Source organism: Molossus molossus, unplaced genomic scaffold (assembly GCF_014108415.1).
Source record: "Molossus molossus isolate mMolMol1 unplaced genomic scaffold, mMolMol1.p scaffold_m16_p_1, whole genome shotgun sequence".
Taxonomy (NCBI): domain Eukaryota; kingdom Metazoa; phylum Chordata; class Mammalia; order Chiroptera; family Molossidae; genus Molossus; species Molossus molossus.
Window position 1 is genome coordinate 65,459,245 of NW_023425344.1, and position 21,994 is coordinate 65,481,238.

A 21,994-nucleotide genomic window follows, 5' to 3' on the forward strand; every position below is an offset into this window, starting at 1 on the left:
TTGGAAGGTAAAATGCAGTAAAATATATATACTATTAGATAAGGAATTAATTTCTTCCCAGTATTTGAAATGTGTTTGTTGTGGTCCTATGACTCTTAAAATGGCTTGTCTTATTAGATTTGTAAGATTTACTCACGTATCAATGTGGCTTCTCTTTTCTTTATATTCAGCCGATCAAGCTTGGAGATCATCTCAACAGCATACTGCTTGGAATGTGTGAGGATGTCATTTATGCTCGTGTTTCTGTCCGGACTGTGCTGGATGCTTGCAGTGCCCACATTCGGAATAGCAACTGTGCACCTTCATTTTCCTACGTGAAACAGTTGGTAAAACTGGTTCTGGGAAATCTTTCTGGGGTAAGCTACCATTCCAGTTGGTACCTATAGTCATATTTTATATTTAGCATATTACATATTTTCTTTAAAGTTATTTTATACGTAGCATTTTCTCAATGAAGACTAAGAACAGGAGATTGAGTTGCCTTTTCTAATGTCAACTGTTTATGTGAACAAGAATTAAAATTTGCTAGCCTAGTGCAATAACTTAGCCCTAGATATTGATACCTAGTCTTTATCTAGATCTTTAATTCAGGAAGTGTCATAGAATCTCAGCATATCAGAGCTGAAAATGTCAGCTCTTGCCTCATGGTTCTGTCTGTTGTGAAAAATGCATTGATATGAAAAATGAGTTTTACTTTCTGTTGCATTATTCTTCTTTCTTGGCCACTTATTTGTCTGGGCCCCAAAAGTGTTCCCAAACCCCTCCCCTTCTTTGCTGGACACTGGCGTCTGGTGTGTGTGGGTGGTGGGGCGAGAGGATGTGTGTGTATTCCTGCCATATTGCCCCAAACCTGGACTTTTCCACTTTCCCTCTTGTCTTAGATATGAAGAACCCCAAGAATGACAGACTCTATCAAATAGTTCCTCCTCTGCATTTCTTAAGCTATATTCTGTCCTATTTTCCCTGGTTTGGATACTCCTTGGGTTTTGACATCTGATCTAAATCTGAACTTTATCTGTTCTTACCCTTAGGAGTTATGGTCCCTGAGTCCTTGTCCTTTGTGTGAGCTACATATTTATCACTGTCCCACGAGTTCTTGCTGGCTTCCTCATCCCTGGGGTTTAGTTCTGCCACCTTAACCAGGATGTATGGCTGACAGGAGTATATCCAAATTCCACACATTTGCCAGTTGATAAGAAACAGGCTAAGAGATTCTTAAATGGTTTGCAAACTGTACCCTGTGGAGCCTTTGTGATTCTGTAATGAAGGGGAATGCAGGTAATAGAGGCTGAGTGAATGGGGGACTTAGCTGCTTATTTCCTCTCCTTAACTACAACTGCTCCACTTTTATTTGATTGATTTGTTTATATTCCTGCATGTGATTTTTTTAAAACTAAAAATCTATGAAAGTCCTCTCTGCAAGGTGAAGTTTTCTACATAGTTTCAAACATTAATTTTTTTTTTCTTTATTGATGTTAGAGAGAGAAAAGAAGGGAAAGGGAGAGAGAGATAGAAACATCGATGAGAGAGAACATCAGATGGCCGCCTCCTGCATGCCCCCCACTGGGGATCGGGCCCACAACCTGAGCATGTGCCCTGACTGGGAATCAAACTGGCAACCTCTTGGTGCATGCATCGATGCTCAACCACTGAGCCACACCAGCCCGGCTCAAACATATATTTGTTTAAAAAAAAAATCTGCTATGATTAAAGAAGCTTGAGGAAAAACGATTTAAGGGAATTTGTGTTTTTACTGCACAACTTCTCAGAACCTTTATTACACTAGACTATAGTACTAACTTTCAAGAGAGATAAGCATGTAAATGAAACATACACCAAACTTATTTTGATCTTTTTTCAGATCGTCTTATAACACTCCCTTTGAGAAATGTTGATCAACATTAACTTCTTTACTTTATAAATAAGAACATTGAGACATAGCTTATGGGACTTATATTTCTTATAAGTCAGTCCAGAGGTCTTTCTGTTACACCATACCTTCTCTAAGTTTTTTGTCCTGTTTGCTGTTTTTACTCTTATAGTAAAATTGCTGGAAATATTTTTTCTGTTTCCATGAAGAAATATTCTTCTATGAAATTCTATTATCCATCCAATAATTACCCATATTAGACAAAAGACTCCACCACTTTTAGTATTTAGTTCAGTTTATTGCAATAGCTGTACATTCCTCATTTACTTCTGAAACCTGTGCTAGGTACTATAGGAGATACAGATTGGAATACAATATGCTCTGCTTTCTAAGAGCTCTTATTTAAAGTTCTACAACCATTTGCTTAATTAGGAAATGCAAAGAAAGATATGAAATTAACAGTAAAATTTTTCAAGGCTATGAGAGCTTGAGGGAAAAGGATACCACATTGAAAAACAGCACTTTGAACTAGATCCTCTAGACTAGATAGAAAGAGTAATTCAGGCAGAAGGAAGTAAACTTGAAAAAAATGCTGCAAAATAGGAAAGAGCAGGCTGTGTTTGAGGAACAGCAGTAAGTCTGTATGGGGTGTGTTGTGGGAGTGTTTAGTGGGAGAGAAGAATAGGAGGGTCCATTGGAATCAGTATATAGAGAGCCTGCCTCTCCAGAGGCAAATTTCTACTAAGTAGAAATAGTAGTGCTCTCCTCATCTTTCCAATGCTCTTGCTCATCTCCTGGACATCACTGGGCAGAAGAAACTCTGACAGCTACCATTTTTTTTTAAGTGTTTACTTGTGTCAGGCACTATGCTAAATGGCTTAGGTGCTTTTTCACATCTGTTCATCATAACAACCCAAGTTACAAGAGATCATTTTAATTTTATCCTCATTTTAGAGGTAAGGAAACTAAGGCTCAGGAAGATTAAATAACTTACCATGACTACATACATGGTAAATGACAGACACGGTGGCACCTGGATCTCTCCGACCCCAAGCCCATTCTGTTAGCCATTATGCTCTTCTGCAGCTGTTGTTACGTCCAGTAGCTGACAGAATGAGCTAGTCTTTCACTCAGTGTGAAATTAATTATAAGTGACCATCATCCTTTCTTTAAATTAATTAGCATAAAGTAAAAGTCATCAAGCAGGCTAGCTTTCTTGTCCTGGTTCTTTCATGGGTTTAATGTTACATATTTTACCTCAATTTTAGTTATCTGTATAATAGGAAAAATAGTACATTCCATCTACCCATATTACTGAACATTTGTGAACATAATTATTTCAATGTTGATGAGCTGCTTCAAGGTTCTTAGAAATGTCCTTGGTATTTCTCCCTTTAACTGTAATAAGAGAATAATAAACCTCTAACACGTGAGGTATTTTGAGGACTAAATAACATAAAGTATGTAAAACACTAAGGTACCTACCTTATACCTTATAGTAATTGCTCAATGAATGACAGTAGGGATTCCCAGTGATACAGATGTTTTTGTTTCTTCATTACTGACAATAGAGTGCAATCTGGACTAACATCATTTATGTAATTTTAATGATAGCATCATTTTAGAAATGTATTCATTTAAGTCTTATAGGTAAGAAACATAATACCTTGAACATACCACCTTAAACAGTTTTTTAATCCATACTCAAGCAAGTTTCACTAAAGGAGGAAAGTTAGGGTGCGTGTGCGCGTGTGTGTAAACAGATGTGTATGTATGTTCTGGTGCCAGATTTAAGTAATTTATCTTCACCATTCTCTTTCCTTCCATTTATTTCTTGAAATTTCCACTCTGATAACCATCTGAATAAACCCAGTGTTCTGTCTAACTTTTCATCCCTTGTAATGTGGAATTTGATCCAATTTGACATGCTTTATTTTAAACCAAGTACCCTTGGTTAAAGTTACTAAAGTTTAAGACTACTAAAACATTTTGTTATAAAGGTGACTCAAAAGAGCACTGATTTAAATTTTTAAAATATATTTTTATAGATTTCAAAGAGAAAAGAAGGGAGAGGGAGAGAGAAATTGAAACGTTGATGAGAAACATCAATAGCGATCGGCTGCCTCCTGCACGCACCCTAGTGGGGATCGAGTCCACAACCGGACATGTGCCCTGACTGGGAATCGAACCAACAACCCTTGGTGCATGGGTTGACGCTCAACCACTGAGTCACACCTGATAGGCCAAAGAGTGTTGATTTAAATTTAATTGCCATTCCTCAATATGTTCATTTAGTTTAAAGCATTTCTCAAATGTAATTTCTGGCAGGGAAAAATCTAGAAAATTATTTTTTCTTTTTTTTAATTCTCACCTGAGGACATTTTTCCATTTTTTGTTCAGATAGAGTGGGAGGGAGAGAGAGGAAGAGAGAGGTAGAGAGAGAGAAACATCAACATGAAAGAGACACATAGAGTGGCAACCTAACCAGGGCCGGGGACAAACTGCAACCGAGGTACATGCCCTTAGCAGGAACCAAACCCGGGCCTCTCTAGGCCACAGGCCAACACTCTAACCGCAGACCCAGACTGGCCAGGGCTTGAAAATTATTTCCGAAAATAATCCATATCAGTACCCTCAATGCATAGTTACAATCAGGTGAAAGCTTTATTATACCAAATTAGTATGGTTTTAAAATTATAACCTAATTTGAGAGAGGAACATAGTTATCAGTTTGGGGGAAAGAAAATGTTTCAGGTTTACAGTTTTCAAATGGAACTCGTTTTAACTACTTTAATTTGGCTTACTTTGTTCCCTCGTTAGCAGGTCGCTCTTTGTGTCTTCCCTCTTGTTTCCTGACCATGTATTGGCCAGAACTGAGCTACATAAATCTTATCCAAGAAATACAAATTAATAGCAAATGTGGAATGTCTTTACTTAATGCTACAGCCTCCAAAAATTGTCTAACTAATGTCATTCTGTAGCCAGTTACTATGAAAAAACAGGGGGAGATTCTTTTGTCAAACTTGATTTTTGATTACCTATGTACAGACGGATCAGCTTTCCTGCAACAGTGAACAAAAACCTGATCGAAGCCAGGCTATTCGTGACCGATTGAGAGGGAAAGGATTACCAACAGGTAAGTGTATAGTAGTAGGAAATTTTGGGGCTTAAACCTTATTTTATAGTTCCCTTACAAAATTATACTACCGGGCTTGAAAATCTGATAATTGTGACCATAATTAGAATATAAGTTTGCAAGGCAGAGGCAGGGAACACATAGGAACACTAACTTTATTAATGCATCAGTTCATTCAAGTTATACAGAAAACATGATTAATATGATTAATAACAGTATTATTATTAATCAAGACTCTCACAGTAAATCATTTTCTTTCCCATATTATAGCAATAATAGCAGTTATTTACTTTGCATGGTATTTTACATTAAAAATGCATTTTAAAGCAAGATGAAAACAATATGCATTTATGAATATAAACACTACTGGAACAAGAGTTTCACAAAGCAGCATTATTCTTATTGTACTTTATTTTCTACTCCATTGCCTTTTTTAATGCTGGTCACAACCCACTAAATTGATTTCATGACCAACTAATTTCATGATTTGCAGTTATAAATACTGTTTTAGGTTATATGATGCTTAGTGGAAAAAAACAACTGATGAAGAATGGTTTTGCTATTTGCCAATAGCATTAGATAATTATGGATTCTATATAATCATTAAATTTATTTTTTAAGGAAATGAATAGGAACTCCAAACATGTGAAATGAAAGTTAAGTTTCAGACTTGGCTTATTTATAAAATGAACTTTTGTTTTTTTGATTATCTTTGTTTTCTTTACTTCTTAGCAAGCAATATTCATAATTATAATCTAAACATGCTAACAAAATATTTTGTGAGTGAAATATTTTATCTTATGGGGACTGGGTAAAGTAAATGTAAATATGGCTTAAATATATTCTAATAAAACATTCTATTTGATATAGTCAGATTAGAAAGCTAAAATGCCTAACTTTTCAGAGCAATCACATAATCAGAGCCCAGCTATCTTATTTAAAACCCATGAGAAACTCTCATTGTGAAAACTAAATATAGATGATTGATTATCTGGACCAAATGTTCTGTCAAATTCAGAACTCTCACATATCTGAGACGGGTGTTCTGGAAGAAGTCAAAGAAAAGCAATAAAATTATTTCTGATGGAGTGGTTCTGTGATGATGCAGTTAGTTAAGTGCCTGTTCTGGTACTTTTATTTTACTTATTGTAAATAATTACTGTTTTTCTGAAAAGTTATTTTAGCTTTCATATCACCAATAAAATCAAATTATTTCTGGTTACATAAGGTCCCTTTTCTAACATATATTATTAGTTTATGTAAATGTAAAAAAAAAAGGCAGACTTTAACTTAGTTTTTAGACTTTAACAATACTTTCATGACAATTCAAAAAGAATTTTTAACTCTTGTGTTTATTTAATGTACTTATGCTTCCATATATAGAGACACACCTTGTTGTAAGTAAAAATCTGTTTCCCTTTATTTTAAAACTATACCAGGATTTGAAATATGATATAGTGTGAACCTTGGTGCTAAGAATAGCAGCACTTTGTTGATTCATCACATTTTCAGCAGTCTCCTGTTTTAGAACTGAATAATAGAAAGTTAGAGCTGAATGTCAGTGGCAAGCTGAAAGAGTCTTTGTCAGGGAGACATAATGAATACTTCAATAACTGAAACATTAGATTTAAAGAAATGATTTCTGTTTCTCTTATTTATCTTCCTAATTTATTTCCCTCCCCGCTCCTTTTCTCTTCCTCCCTTTGTCTTTCTCCCTCTCTCTATCCTCTCCCTCCCCTCTCTCCCTTCCTCCTTGCTTTCTTATTTCTTTTCTGTACTTTCTTTAACCTATTTCTAGAATTCCTTTCTATCAGCTTCTACTATCAATTAAGTGGCCATGTTATGAAATTAGGTTTGTTTGTTTGTTACTACTTGTTTACTTAAATATAATGTTACATTATTATTAATTGTTAAAGACAGTTTGTTTTTTCCTAACAATAAAAATGCCATATATAGGAGAACTTCATTTTATCCCTATTCATTATAAATCTATAGAAAAGAAAAAAGATCACCCCGCCATATTTAGTTTATTAAATTTTAAAAACTCCCAAGTGTTAATATAGTTAAATTATATTACCTTCATTGATTCAATCTTATTGTTATAGACATTAATTATTACATAATATTTTAGGGGTAGGAATTAGAGATTGAACTGAATCCATACCTAGTATATTACATACCTTAAATAGTTATTTGTTTGTCATTTACATATATATTTTAATAAAAGTCATATATAAAAGTAAAACTTACTAGACATATAGATGCTAAGCATAGGGAAAAGTACTATATTAAGTACATAAGTTTTTGTAGGTGTTTAATGAGTATTGATTGATGGGTATGGAAAAGGGTTTAAAAATATTTAATATAATAATACATTTCTAATATAATTTTTAGTAAATTCATAGAGAAATATATATGACTGTATGATTTATTTATTGTTTTTAGATAACCTATTTTAAACCTGAGGTTGTACAAAGTAAAAAGAAAAACTATAGTTCACTATATTGGTTCATATTTTTTTTTACTGTTTTAAGTTTTAAACCAAATTATTATTGTCCTTTATTTGTGACTTTGTTTTTATAATATTGAGAAAGATTTAGTATTATTGTCTAACAGCTCTTTAAAATTCTATGACTCTAACAGACTATCCAAACACAGATAATCTAGGATTAACAATAATGACTTAAAAAAATTAACAGAGAAATCTTTAAATATACTTTCCATTGATCTTATTCTCTAATAGCCCTATCTCTTTTTTGGAGAAAAATTCTCCCCTGTAGGTAAACTCAAGAGAATTTGTAAGGAATTGGTCTTTTGGATCAAGTGTAATGTAAGAAGATTCCTCAGTTCGTCTTAGCCATACCTTTCCACAGTCCTGCTGCTCAGGGGCTTTCTTACTTTACCGTTAACAAATTTATAAAACCACATCTCAGAAACAGAATCAAAATAATATCCCAGTTATAACCATTACCAGACAGAAATTATTAGCAGCTAAGAGCCAGTGGCATATAGCATTATAAAAGCTTTAAGATTAAGAAAAAATTACCTTGTGTAAAAGCAATATTCCTCTGGGAACAGGTGTTATTTGGGGGCAGTGCCAATTCTCAAGTTATCAATGGTCACTTGCAGCAAAGCAATCCTGTCATACTACATTAGTAGTAAAGTGTTGTCTTTGATGTGAACCAACCTCAAACCTCTATGTATTGATAGCTTTCATGTATAATTAGGCTCCTGACCACAATTTTTAGTAAAGAAAATGTCAAAATGGGCAGTGAGGTACAGATTTAGATTTTGAAAAATGAACAATTTTAAGGATGATGCCTTGTGTCTCTGTAATTTGATTGTTCAACTAAAACTTAACAATAAAATGTTTCATCTATGAATAAATGACCTTACAAGGTCCCTCCTTATATCCACCTCTGAGATCTGTCAAAGAAGCTAAGGCCCAAACTAGTGGGCTGTCTGCCCCCACTTTGTTATTTAATACTGCCAATGCTGATAAAATGGCTTCACTAAGCAGAAAGAAAGCAAACATTTCCTGCCAAGCTTAAGGTGGAAACCTACACCATGATCAGATCAGCATGATATAGCTTCAGAACTTGGGTGTATTGATAATATCATGTTTCTTTTTTTATGTACTTGAACACATTTGTGAGGACAGATGGGGAATCGAGGAGCTTCTTTTAATAGTGAAATGTCATTTTGAAGTTAGCTTCTAAGAGATGCTGTGAATTTTTCGAGTCTGTGTGGGAGGGGAAAGATAAATGATGATATGATATCCAATTAGAGATAATGTTATCATTTATAACAAAAATACTTAAAATATAATGCATTTTACAGGAAAGATTTTTTCCAGCTTAACTAAAATGGAATGTGTTTTATTATGAAAATTTTTTATGTTCTTAAAATTGTTTATTCATAGCTCTTCAAAGTGTATTTATGGTTCTCCTTTTAGTTATTAGCAAGCTATGTACTCTCCAAAAGGAATATGGTTTCATTTTAAATTTAAATGCTTATAATTGTATATAATCTAATGTTGTCTGTAACCTCTCTCTGAACTCAGAGCTGCCTTAAGGCACAGAAAATCTACCTATAGTCACCACTTTTTCTATTTTGAATAAAGTTATTTTTTTAATTGTAGAACAAAGCTAAATTTTGTGTAGATCTTTTGATTTCCAGTTTCATGCTTTTCTCTCAAAGGAACTTTTATATTCCCCCTTAGTAGATAATTATATGCTGAAGAAAATAAAGTAGAAAAAAAAGAAAAACAAAATGAGAATTTTATGTTGCCCTTGTTCAGAAGAGCTCATACTAGTTCAATTAGTTAATTCATGTATTCTGTCATCTCTAAGAAGAAGGCATAACAAATTCTGTACACATTTTTGTAGATGAAGGAAGTGTGAAATCGATATTAAGTGGCTTGCCCAAGTTCATGGATTGAATGGTAAAGCTAGAATTAAAAATCAAGTGTTGTTTTTTTTTATAGTAATCTTTCTGGTGGTTTAAGCTTTTGCTTTAAAGGGTTTCAAAAAGTTATGTAATCAATCCATTCTGCAAGCCGTGTTTTGAAATCTCCATTATTGGGAACTGGAAATACAAAAACAAATAAGATGCGGTCCCTTATATTATGTCATTGTTCCAATTGGGGGTGGACAAAGGATTGGGAGTAATGACAGATCTATAATATGAAGGGTGATTTTAATACAGTGAAAGAAATGTCTTAATAGAGGCCCAGCATGCTCTGCGTGTAGCAGAAGAAGGTACTGATTCTGCCAGGATGGGGAACTATCAGGGAAGTTTTCACCTGAAATCTTTTAAGAGTAGCGTCAAAGGCATTGCTTTGAGAAATAACATTTCCTGTGATCAAAATGGGTAGTGAGCACAGTCATTAGGTGTACTTAATTAACGATTTCAGTATTGTTTATTGCCTGTTAGATAAAATAATTATAATAGCCTGGGCCACATTTAGAAAGATCTAGAAAGCAGTTGAAGACAATGCATTTTATCTAGTCTCAAATACTGTTGTTAAGTAACACTAGTGTTAATAGTCCATGGTTTCACTGGTCTAGTGGACTTAAGCATCTAATGAACCTAGGATTCCATGTTTTTCCTTATTTATATGGCCAGATTCTATATTTGAACTCTCATTTTGGGTTTTCACATTAGTGAAATTTTTTCCCTAGTGCTTCAACAACATGAAACAAACATAATACTATATTGCTACATCTGATACTATATATAGTATCCACCTGTGAAGTGATAATCAGGCAAGAACATATCTAGTGTAAAGATAGTGAATATCATTAACATGACGATAAAGACCTAGCATTTATAAAGCAGTGGTTATCCAAGAGCCACCTTATTAGCAGTTAGTCTTAGGTCTCACGGCTGTGAGAAGACATGGCTCTTTTAGGATACCCTGGTCCACTGATACATTGTTAGTAAATACTAATGACCTAAAAGAGAATGATAAATGTACCTGTTACAAATGGAACAGACTTGTGATACATTGGGGAAGTGCTCTATTTCAGTAGTGGTCGGGGTAGGCTTCACTGAAGAAGTCACGTTTGAAATAAAACTATAGGATAAGAAACAGCTAACCATGAGAAAGGTCAGGAGTAGACTATTCCCGGGGAGAGGGAAAAAAACGTATGTACAAAGGCCCTAAGCCTAACATATAATAGAGCTTAACAGAGAAAAACCTGTGGCCTGGATGGAATAAGGGAAGTGGAGATGAAACTGAAAAGGATTCAAGACCAATAAGGAGTCTAGATTTTATTTAGAGTACAGCCATATGCCCTTGAGACTCACTGAGCAGGGTAGTGGCACCATGGAGTTTATATTTGGAAAAGATAATTCTGGCTGCTGAGTGGAAGATAGTTGGATGAAGAAAGTAAAAGAAGCAGGGAGGCCTATTCAGAAGTCATTGCAATTATCTAGTCAAGTGATAATATTCATTGGGAATAGGGTGTTGACAGTGGAATTGGAAGGAATCACACGGAGTAAGGTATCTTTGAGATTTAAATAGCCAGCGCACTCTGATGGATTTGACGTGGGAAATGAGGAAGATGAAGGATTTCAGGATGGTGCCCCTATTGCTGTTCTGAGTAGTCGGTTTGATGATGGTGCCACTTACTGAAATGGAAAGATGGGTTGAATGGACATCTCTGGATGTGGAAAGTAAAAGATTAGTTTCAAGCATGTTCAGTTTGAGGCGCTTTGATATATATACACTAGCAGTTTTAATTATATAAGATTAGAGCTTCCAGAAGAGGTCAGTACCAAGAATATAAGTTTGGGAGATGTTAGTGTATAGATAATATTAAAAAGCCTTGTTAGTGACGAAATTATATAAAAAAGAGTGAAAAGATAGGGTTCTAAAACTGAACCTTGAGGAAATCCAACATTTGGATATCCAGTAGAGGACGAGGAAAAAGCAAAGGTTAAGAATGAAGTCTGAGAAGTAGGAGGAAACCAGACCTATAAGGAGAGACATGATTCATTAAGGGATTGTCATAACTAACAGCTGTTGCTGGTACTATATGGATACAAAAGTGTCCATTAGATCTGGCAATTAGAGGTCATTAGTGATACATGATGAACATTACCAAGGTTGGAGGAGTTGGAAATTGACTAAAGTAGGTAGAAATAATGAACGGGGAGTGAGAAATTGGAGAGTGCAGTAACTAGACGGAAATACAGGGGTGGGCAAAAGTAGGCTTACAGTTGTAATACAAATAAATAATGCAAAAATAAACTCTGTTTCCTGTCCTTAGAACTGCAGAGCTATGTTTGCCCACCCTTGTATTGTAACAAGGAAAGGTTTGTTTGGTTTTTATCATGCAGATATTAGAGCATGTTTGTATACTGATGGGAATGACTCGGTATAAAGGGGGAGTAATGAAGATGTAAGCAGAGAGGAGAGAGGTTAACCAAAGAAGTGAAATCTTTGATAAGTAAAAGGAGGGGGAATTGAAGGGGTGTTGAGAGTGGGCCTTCAATTGGTAGGAAATTTTACCCTTTGAGACTACAGGGAAAAGATTAGCAGACCCACGTAGATATGTTGAATTAGTCATGGAAAAATAAGAAAGCTCTCTTCTGACAGCTATTATTTTTTTTTTGGTGGAATATGAGATAAGATCATCAGGTAAAAGAGAAGGAGTTGAAGTGGGAAATTTGAAGAATGAGAAAAAGTGAAGCAGTCATTGTAGAGAGTAAGTTACCTTACTGTTAACACATGATGTTAAGTGTCCAAAGTGGTTGACCATGTATTTATGGGGTTGCCAAAATAGTCACTTATTTGATTTTTTCCATTTGACTACCTGTTGGTAGTCAGGGTGGTAAAAGAAGATAGATTGTTGAGTTTATCTATAGTTGTATGAGCCTTAAATTCTTTCTGTTATTTTTTATTTAATGTATTCTATTAAATTTTAAGAATATACCTATTATGTATTTTTAAATAAAATTTTAAATTAATGAGTTTTAATATGTGGTTTGTTTAAGAATGTACTTCACCCCTAAAATAGTGTAATACAGTCTGTCACAGACTCTAGCTTCTAATCTAATTTTAAAATTATAAACATAGGTCTGTGTGTCTGGATGTAGTATGGTATGTTTCTCAGTATTCTTTACATGACACACCCCAAATATTGTTATCCTTATTTGCACGTAAGTAGAAATGTGCAAGAAAAGATGAGTTGCAAGAAAAGCAAATTGTTTGAACCTAATTCTCAAGTAAGAGAATGTACTTGTTTTCATTTTGAAATGAATTCACTTTTCTAAAGTTATTAAGGTAAAGTTTGTAGTCAGGGAATTAAAGTTCATAGCTGTTACCCTGAACAGGCAACTGACTTATTCAAATTAATTAATAAGCAATTTATTACTCAGAAGGTTTGAGTCATTATTTTATATTGTGTACATAGCAAAAAGATAATTAAAGAAGGATCACAGATGGTCACAAGGGAAATTTTCTGTGTTTCTGGGCTATTGAGTTAGTAACTATAAAGAATTCTTCTGTTTCTTTTTTTTTAATAGTATTTTTTCTTTATTGAATTTTGAGAAAGAGGAAGGGAGAGAGAGATAGAAACATCGATGAGAGAGAACATCGATGAGCAAGAACATGGTTTGGCTGCCTCCTGCACACGCCCCACTGGCGATCCAGCCCACAGCCTGGCCATGTGCCCTGACCAGGAATCAAACCAGTGAACTTCTGATGCATGGATTGACGCTCAACCAGTTAGCCAAACCAGTTCTACTATTTTTTCAATAGTAGAACCATATATATGATTTTTTGTTGTTGAACTATGGATTCAAAAAATTAATTTCTGGCTGGGCATGTTTGCCATCTCTCAGTGCATATACAGTCCACTGCCTTAAAAAAATTAGAATGGCTTATTGGTTTGAACTTATCAAGGACTAAAGAATAAATAAGAACTGGTACTTAATTCCAGTTAATAAATATTGCTACATTATGTTTGAGAGAGAAAACTATGTTAGTACATGATAGTTTGCCATGAAAAAACTTAAGTTTTTTACATAATTTAAACACAATCAAATCATCTGGATTTCAAACATAATCAAATTTTGAAAATACATCTAATCTTAATAAAACTTTGATACTTAAGAACTTCAAATGCTATAATCCTTTTTTTCCCACTCAGACTATAGCAAGAATTCTTTGTTTATTCTTTAAACATATTTATTCAAATGACCAGAGAATACCAGGGCTTCATATTGAAGTATGTTTGAATTACATTTGCAGTAATGCATGTTTGAAGTTAAAGGAGTAAACTATACATTCTATTATTACCCCAGATCATTTCATGAATAATTAATATTCCCCCAAACTGGATAGTATCAGGCACTTTTATCTATTTTCTAAAAATCATTTGTTCACCTTTGATGAATAACAAATGATACTACTCAAAAAATAAAGTTCAAAATAATATTGATTTCGTTAGATAAGAAACATCGGACTATGAAAAGTTATTCAAGTATAGCATCTCTTTCCACTTCCTCTGCCGCCACCACCATGACCATTCCATTCATCCCATCCCATCTCGGAGCCTCCCTTTGGAGAATTTAGAAAATCGTCACCACTTTCATTGTCAATAGTAAGGTTACATTCCAGTTATTTTCTAAAAATTCTGTGCATACATGATAGATTCTTATCATTCCAGGAAGAAGCTCTACTTCTGATGCACTAGACATACACAAGTCTTCATTCTGTCATCAGACCTTTCTTAACAAAGGGCTTAGTAAATCTATGGGATTTCTGTCCATCAGAGACACACAAGATGAGGAAGATTATTTCAAGGACATTTTGTCAGATAATTCTGGACATGAAGATTCTGAAAATACCTGCTCTCCTTACCAGTTCAAAACTAGTGGCCCAGAAAAAAAAGCGATCCCTGGCGCCGAAGTGCTTCCCAAGAAGAAGATCTGGGCTTCCTCTACCGACTTGCTTTGCTCAGCTGACAGAGACGGCTGTTCTGGGGAGACCGGCAGGTGCCGACACTGGCTCCCGGAGGCAGTAGCAGTGCGGACTTCAACTACTCCTAGAAAAAAGGAGGCAAGGTACTCGGACGGAAGCATAGCCTTGGACGTCTTCGGCCCTCAGAAAATGGATCCTATGTTTCACGTGCGAGAACTGCCCACCTCCTCGGCAATATCAAGCGCTTTGGACCGAATCCGAGAGAGACAAAAGAAACTTCAGGTTCTGAGAGAAGCCATGAATGTAGAAGGTTAGTAATTTTGTGTGTGCTTGAGAGAGAATTGAATTGAAATCTTTACAGTTGTGTTTTGAAATAAAGAAGGGTTAATAAACAATTCCACAAGTCTTATTTCCACTGCCAACCCTTTGTGCTCAGATCAGTCTCACTTCTCTACCAGTTTCTGTTCCCCCTTCTACCAAAACCCTAATCAAAGTCCACTGCTTCCACGGAGTCATCCCTACTAACCACCTTGGCCAGTCACTTTATAGTCTCAGTGTTGGAGGAGTATGTTTTTAGATTGTAAACTGCTCAGGGGCCGGCACCGTGTCTTCCACGTTTCAATCCCCACAGTAGCGAGTGTCATGCGCTGCCTGTGGGCATCTGCCGTCGAGGGCCGGCAGGCTCTGGGAAATGAGCCGGAGGCAGAGCAGGGCGGAGCTAGTGCACCCAAACCACTGGTTCAGATCACAAAACGCGGGGCACGACTCCTGGGGATGACAATTTGTTTGGTCTGGAATGAAGTTTTAAATCTTTATGGTGTAAATTTTTTACAGCAATAGCTTTGTGACCCTTCAGCAGTTGGGTTTAATCACACTTAAATTACCCCATTTGAAAAATGTTTTCAACAAAAATAGATGAATTGGTTAATGAATGTAAAGTGATTAATAAATCAGGTTATTACATTATTAGTGTGAGAGGCATAAAAATAACTTTATAAATGATAAATTCTTATTATTTGCAGGAAAAGCTCTGTTCCGACAATACTTGATTAACATACAAAGCTCAATATATTGAATGGAATAAAATTGTGTTCTAGACAGGGATAGAGGCTATTTTTAATATAGATAGATGAAAGAGAAAACAAAATAAGATTGAGTTTTTGATCTGATCCTCCACATTTTTGAGGATTAAACTTTTATAACTACGCTTTGCTTTCTAGACAAACCCTGGGGATATAGCTGATGAGGGGAGACTTAAAGGAGCTTTCATTCATTTAAGGTCATTGTTCTAGTAGAATATTTTTTATTCATAGGCTGCCTTTAAAGGTTTGTTTGTTTCTTAAGTTTTAGGCATAGTTCTGGACCTGAACATACTCCCAACATTGTGCTTTACTTCTAGTAAAAGAAGCTTTGCAATTGTATTTTAAATTCAGGAATTGCAAATTAGTAAATAATTTGAGAGTACGGAGGAAATGATTGAACACTGAACTGATAGTAACGATTTGTGTATATTTGCATCTTAAAAAACATTAGCTAACTTTATGAGATGGTCATCTGTAACCTTGATCCGAAAACTTTCAAATACAGAAAATAAAAACTTAGAAATTTGTTTTATGAGTGATTTCACTGTTTAACTTTGATCAGTAAGTGTTCTGAGTTTTGACAGCAAAGAATAGGCACTTCTGGCCGCATAAATGCTCTTCCCTTTTAGAAGGTGTATTTCATGACTGTTTAGTGTTGCACAACAGCGAGCATATGAATAGTGCTTTAGCCTGGCCTTCTTATAAGCAGGCCTTCATGGATGCATTCATGTAAAGAAATCTTGCCCATTGTGGAATCAAAAAAACAAAACCCAAGTTATTCAAATCAATGAACCATGATAGTCTCAAAATACAAGCAGTTAAGATGGACACCAATGGCCCTGGCCGGTTTGGCTCAGAGGTTAGAGCATCGGCTTGCGGTCCCGAGAGACCTGGGTTCGGTTCCCGCTAAGGGCACTTACCTCAGTTGCAGTTTGTCCCCGGCCCTGGTTGGGTTGTGCGGATTGACTTAATGTTTGATAAATTAATAGAAGTGTAGATTAGTGAAGTTTGAGAAAGTGTTTTTTACACTTGACCTTTGGTTTGGGAGTTAAACAGTAATCAAACATTAATGAAAATATATTTAACCTGTTAAATTATGCTATAATGTTCTATTTAATATATTTTAATTGAGTAGGTAATTTTTTTTAATTACCTGTAAAATGAATATTAAACCAAATGATGTCCTAGTTTGCATACGAGCCTTTTATTTTCTCCAGTAATATGTGCATGCATGTGTGTTTAGGAAACTCAAGCAGAACACATTGTTTCCACATATGCATATATATTTGCAAAGATGATGTATAGTCATTGTAGACCCTCATTTGTTAAAAATGGTAACTTATTATGAAACACAATTTTCAATTTAAGAAATTTTAGATTCAAGAGGTATGAGAAAAGGAAAAAAATTCTTTTTAAAAATAAAAAGTGCTTTGAATTGTTTGATACAGGACAGTTTTCATCTTTTTTTTTGCTAATCCTTACCCAAGGATATTTTTTCATTGATTTTTAGATATAGTGGAAGGGGCGAGGTGGGGGGAGAGAAACATCGATGTGAGAGAGACACGTTGACTGGTGCCTCTCGCACAATACTGACTGGGGCCAGGGATCAAACCTGCAACCCAGGTACGAGCCCTTGTCTGGAAATCAACCTGCAACCCTTTGGTTCGAGGACCAACTCTCTACCAACTGGTCAGGACTGTTGAAGAGTTTTCAAAAGCATTTGCTCCCACAAAGAATCATTTTTTTCCCAGAGTGTATTTTATAACCAAGTTAAATAAAATGCCTTCAAAATGTTTGTTTATTATGGAAATGCTTACACCACTTTAAATAAACATTATTATATAGTAACTTTCAAATAGTAATAAATTATATTTGCTTTAGACTAAAAGCATTATTCAAAAGGAATATTTGATGTTTGGAATTAAAAAGCAATACTTTTTAGTTATTTAGTTGAGTAGCTTGTTGGTTTTGTGTCGTGGTGTCTTTTTCTACAGGTGAGATAATTTTTTAACTGTGTAAACAAAAGTGCAGATTGCAAATAGAAGATTTTAGCTCATATACAAAGTAAAAGAATAGAAAATACTACATATCCCATTTATCTCACTTAATTCTCATGAAAAGCAGGCTCCACAGATGCCTTTTATGTGGGATAAATCAAGCAGAGCAGTGGGTGTTATTAATGTTCGCATTTTCTTGTACACTTCTCTTTCTTTTAAAATATTCTTGTTTGACTCATTGATACAGGGAACAAACTGATAGTTGCCAGAGGGTTGGGTGATGGGACGACAGGCATAAAGGTGAAGGGGATGAAGAGGTACAGACTTACAGTTACAACATAAGTCACAGGGATGTAATGTACAGCCCAAGGAATACAGCCAGTAATACTGTAATAGCTTTCTGTGGTGATAGGCAGTTACTAGACTTCTTGTGGTGATTACTTCATCAGGTATATAAATGTCAAATTACTATGTTGTACACCTGAAACTTATGTAATTTTGTATGTCAACTATACTTTAATTAAAAAGAGCTTTGGCCCTGGCCGGTTTGGCTCTGCGGTTAGTGTGTCAGCCTGCGGTCCATCGAGACCCGGGTTCGATTCCCGCTAAGGGCACGTATTTTGGTTGCAGTTTGTCCCCAGCCCCCGTTGGGGTTGTGTGGGTGGCAACCACTCAATGTGTCTCTTTCACATCGATGTTTCTTTCTCTCTTCCCCTCTCTTCTTCCCGCTGTATCTGAAGATAAATGCAAAAAATATCCTCGGGTAAGGATTAAAGAAAAAAAAGAGCTTTGCATTCCAGAATGTGTATTAAAAATATATATATTCTTGTTTGAAAGCATTTTAAAATATTGCTAATGTTCTGCACAGTTTTTGTGATTTTTAAATTTGGCATTTGCTACTGGATATGAGTGATTTTAGAATTAGCAGAGGTCGTAGAGTACATGTTCTTAGGCTTGTAAAGATTGAATAACGTATCCAAGATCACATAACAAGTTAATGATAGAGTTTTCAACATTAGGGGAGATTGTAGATTTCTATCATAGATGTCAGAGTTTCAGTCTAAGGATTTCCCACTACATATTACTTTCTAATTTTTTTTAAATCTAAAGTAATTTTTAACTTACAGTTGACATTAAATATTATATTAGTTTCAGGTGTATAGCATAGTGGTTAGACATTTATATAACTTACAGAGTGACCCTCCTCCCCAATGTCTTGTACCCACCTGACACCATATATGGTGATTGCATTATTATCAACCAAGCTGTACTTTACATCTCCATGACTGTTTTGTAACTGCTAATTTGTACTTCTTAATCCCTTCACCTTTTTCACCCAGTCCTTCAACCTCTTGTCCAGCAACCATCAATTTGTTCTATGTATCTATGAGTTTGTTTCTGTTATGTTTGTTCGTTTATTTTGTTTTTTTAGATTCCACATATAAATAAACTCATATGATACTTGTCTTTCTCTGTCTGACATTTCACTTAGCATAATACTATTGTCCATTGAGTTAATACAACAATCGGAAGAAAAGAAATTACTGAATTTCAGTTTGTTGTTTTGGGAGTGCAAGGAAGCTCTTTGAACTATGGAAAGACAGTAGTCTCCTTGAACCTCAGATAGCTAGCCCTCTCCTTAGCCCATCCTCTTGAAAGGAGACTTTACCTGAATCACCCCCTCGGCTTCTCCTCAGCTGACATCAACCAACCAACACCACAGGGAGAACAGACCTTAAAATCATGGACTTTGGTGCAGGAAGAAATCTGGATACCATTTAAACCAAACATCTCATTTTCTGAGGCCCAGAGTAAACTAGTTTGCCAAAGGAGATGCATAATTCATAACAGAGCCGTATTTAGGATGCAGGTCTCTCGAGCCCCAGAACAAGGTTTTTTTCCCACTGCTATTCTGATTTCAAGCAGAAACCAGATACATTGTCGGGAAAACTTTTTTATTGCCAGGGAAGTTGGACATTCAAGTAACCGCCTAACAAACCCGTTAAGTCTCTTTCTAATCTAATAAATTTCTATCTCTTAATACAGGAAAACATGCTAGCTTTATGACAGAAAGGTTCAAAATGAGGCACTTTTGGTTCTTTCTGCAGTAAACCTCTCTGGGAGGGGGTGCGATGGAGGTCCGTTGTGACACATGCTATGTTGCGGTGGGCTGTGTTTTGTTGGGGCTTTGCTAAGATAGGTTCTGTCACATGGATGTCCTGGGACTGAGATGAGGGAGTAAGCTATTGAAAAGCAGTGGTTGCCACTGAGTGCTCTGATTTCTTTGTGAACAAAATAGCAACGTTAAAAAGATCCCAGGAACGAAACTATAGTTGAAGTTTACAAATCATAAATATAAGATTATTACCATGGTTATTAAGTGAACACTTAAACTTTCTCTATATACATAAAGCAGTAGGGAGGGGGCAGGAAGAAACAGAACAGGTTTCTCTTGTGAAAACTCATTTTAAATTTTGATGCCGCTCTCTTTTATTGCTCTATTCTTTTCATTTTCTTTTTTTTTTTCACCTCACCATAGGACTGTCCTAGTCTCCTTTTTTTTCCTTCCTTGTTCTCAATATTTTTCTTTTCTACCTTTCTCTACTTCATCTTAAGATCTGAGACAATGGTCTATTTTTTTAATAGGCGTATTTGTTGTCATCTCTCTTGTGATGTAATTACCATACACTCCCCATCCCTTGTCTGTGTTGGCAGCACATTCCTGATTATGAGACAGTGACTTGGAACCAGTCCTGTGAGTATAGTATGAAAAGCACTCCACACCCTGGGTGGGGACCATGAGTAGCATTTTGCTTCCAACAGTCAAAACTCCTCTGTATTCTGTATAATACTAGAAGGGAAAGTATGAAGACCAGATATAATTAAATCCTACAAAAGTGACTGTTGTTAAATATTACTTAAGTCAATCTACTTTATATCAAAATCGAATTATTTCCTTCCTTTCAATGCTGTGTCCCCTGTGTAGCCGAGTTCTGCTGTTCTCTGTCTGCCCTGTGAATACAGTTTAAGGTCTGTGCTCTGCAACTGGAACGTGGACACACTCAAGTATGCGAGCCCGTTCTCATTGTGGAGGCACCTTAATGTTTCATTTCCATGAGAAGATTGAATTTGAAAGTTCATACATTTTTATAGTATATTTTAGAAAAGCAAGAGATGGATTCATAAATGTTACAGTTCATCATGTAGGATGCTTCTAGTGACATTTTATGGGGAGAAAAAAATTTTTCAAAACTTACCTCTCTTTTCTAAAATCCAAAAATGATAAAGATAAAGCATTCAGTTTTCATTTCTTTACCGTATTTACTTTTGAATAGGAAAACAAAAAACAACAACAACACAGAAGAGATATGATTGAGTTGCTATTTAGATACTCCAAAAACTAAATTGAATTCCATTAATATTCAGTTTTTATCTTACTCAGTTCCACAGAAGTAAATATGAATAAGCAGGGACTTAATGTGGTATTGGTCAAGTATCACCTGTTTTCTAGGTGTTAATGACTTACTAAGCTACTAAGATACAAATATTTTTTGTATCTCCAAAGAGCACACTCTCGCAGATGGATTCATTCTCTTACTCAGCCAGAAAAAAGCAAGTGCCTACTGTGTTTCCAGGCTGAAGTGTGAAGAGATTTATATTTGAGACCAGCTTGTTCAAGGGAACTGTTTCAGCGGAGGAAATGTTCTCTAGCTACAAAGTCCAATTCAGTGGTTACAGGTCACATTGACTACTGAGGGCTTGCATTTTGGCTAGTGCAACTGAAGAACTGAATATTCTATTTCAGTTTGCATAACTACATGTGTCTAGTGGCTACTGTATTAGAATAGTACAGCTTTAGACCCTTCTCGTAGAAAGTTAGTTCAGGCCTGGATGGTTTGGCTCAGCAGTCAGAGCGTCGGCCCGCAGACCATTGAGTCATGGGTTCGATTCCAGTCAAGGGCACACACGTACCTTGGTTGCAATTCATCCCTGGCCCTGTTTGGGGTCATGTGGGAGGCAACCAGTCGATGTGTCTCTCTCACGTCAGTGTTTCTCTCTCTCTCTCCCTCTCCCTCTCTCCCATTCTATCTGAAGATACAGGGGAAAATATCCTGGGTTGAGAATTAAAAATAAAATAAAAAAAATTAAAATTAAAAAAAAGAATAGAAGGTTAGTTCAGTGTAAAATACTGATATTCAATTGAGGAAAGATTGGTTTGAGAAGAGGTAGACAGTAAGTTATTTTTTAGTTAAAATACAAATGAGAACAGACCTTTACTTTTGATTTATCCAAGAGAGTATAAATGAAAGTGCATTTTTAAACACTAAGCAGGGTTAAAAGTGAAACTAGTATGAACTTTTCATTGTCTATATTCATAATCACCTAATACTGATTTTGGAGTCCACAGAAGTCATAGACTACATTATCAGAAGTTAGGGACCTAATTAAAACCTAACTCACACATAGTTAACATAG

General features: G+C 35.5%; 1 protein-coding gene across 6 annotated transcripts in view; it reads left to right on the forward strand.

Moving 5' to 3' along the window:
* Positions 1-21,994, forward strand: part of PTPN13 (protein tyrosine phosphatase non-receptor type 13) — a 195,390-nt gene that overhangs the window by 67,785 nt on the left and 105,611 nt on the right. For 5 of the 6 annotated variants that reach the window (XM_036259635.1, XM_036259641.1, XM_036259668.1 and 2 more), the window contains exons 5-7: positions 171-356; positions 4,919-5,006; positions 14,186-14,749. In XM_036259635.1, coding sequence (XP_036115528.1) covers positions 171-356; positions 4,919-5,006; positions 14,186-14,749 — 838 coding nt within the window. The remainder of the gene's footprint in view (positions 1-170; positions 357-4,918; positions 5,007-14,185; positions 14,750-21,994) is intronic. The other variant, XM_036259654.1, reaches the window with a different exon arrangement.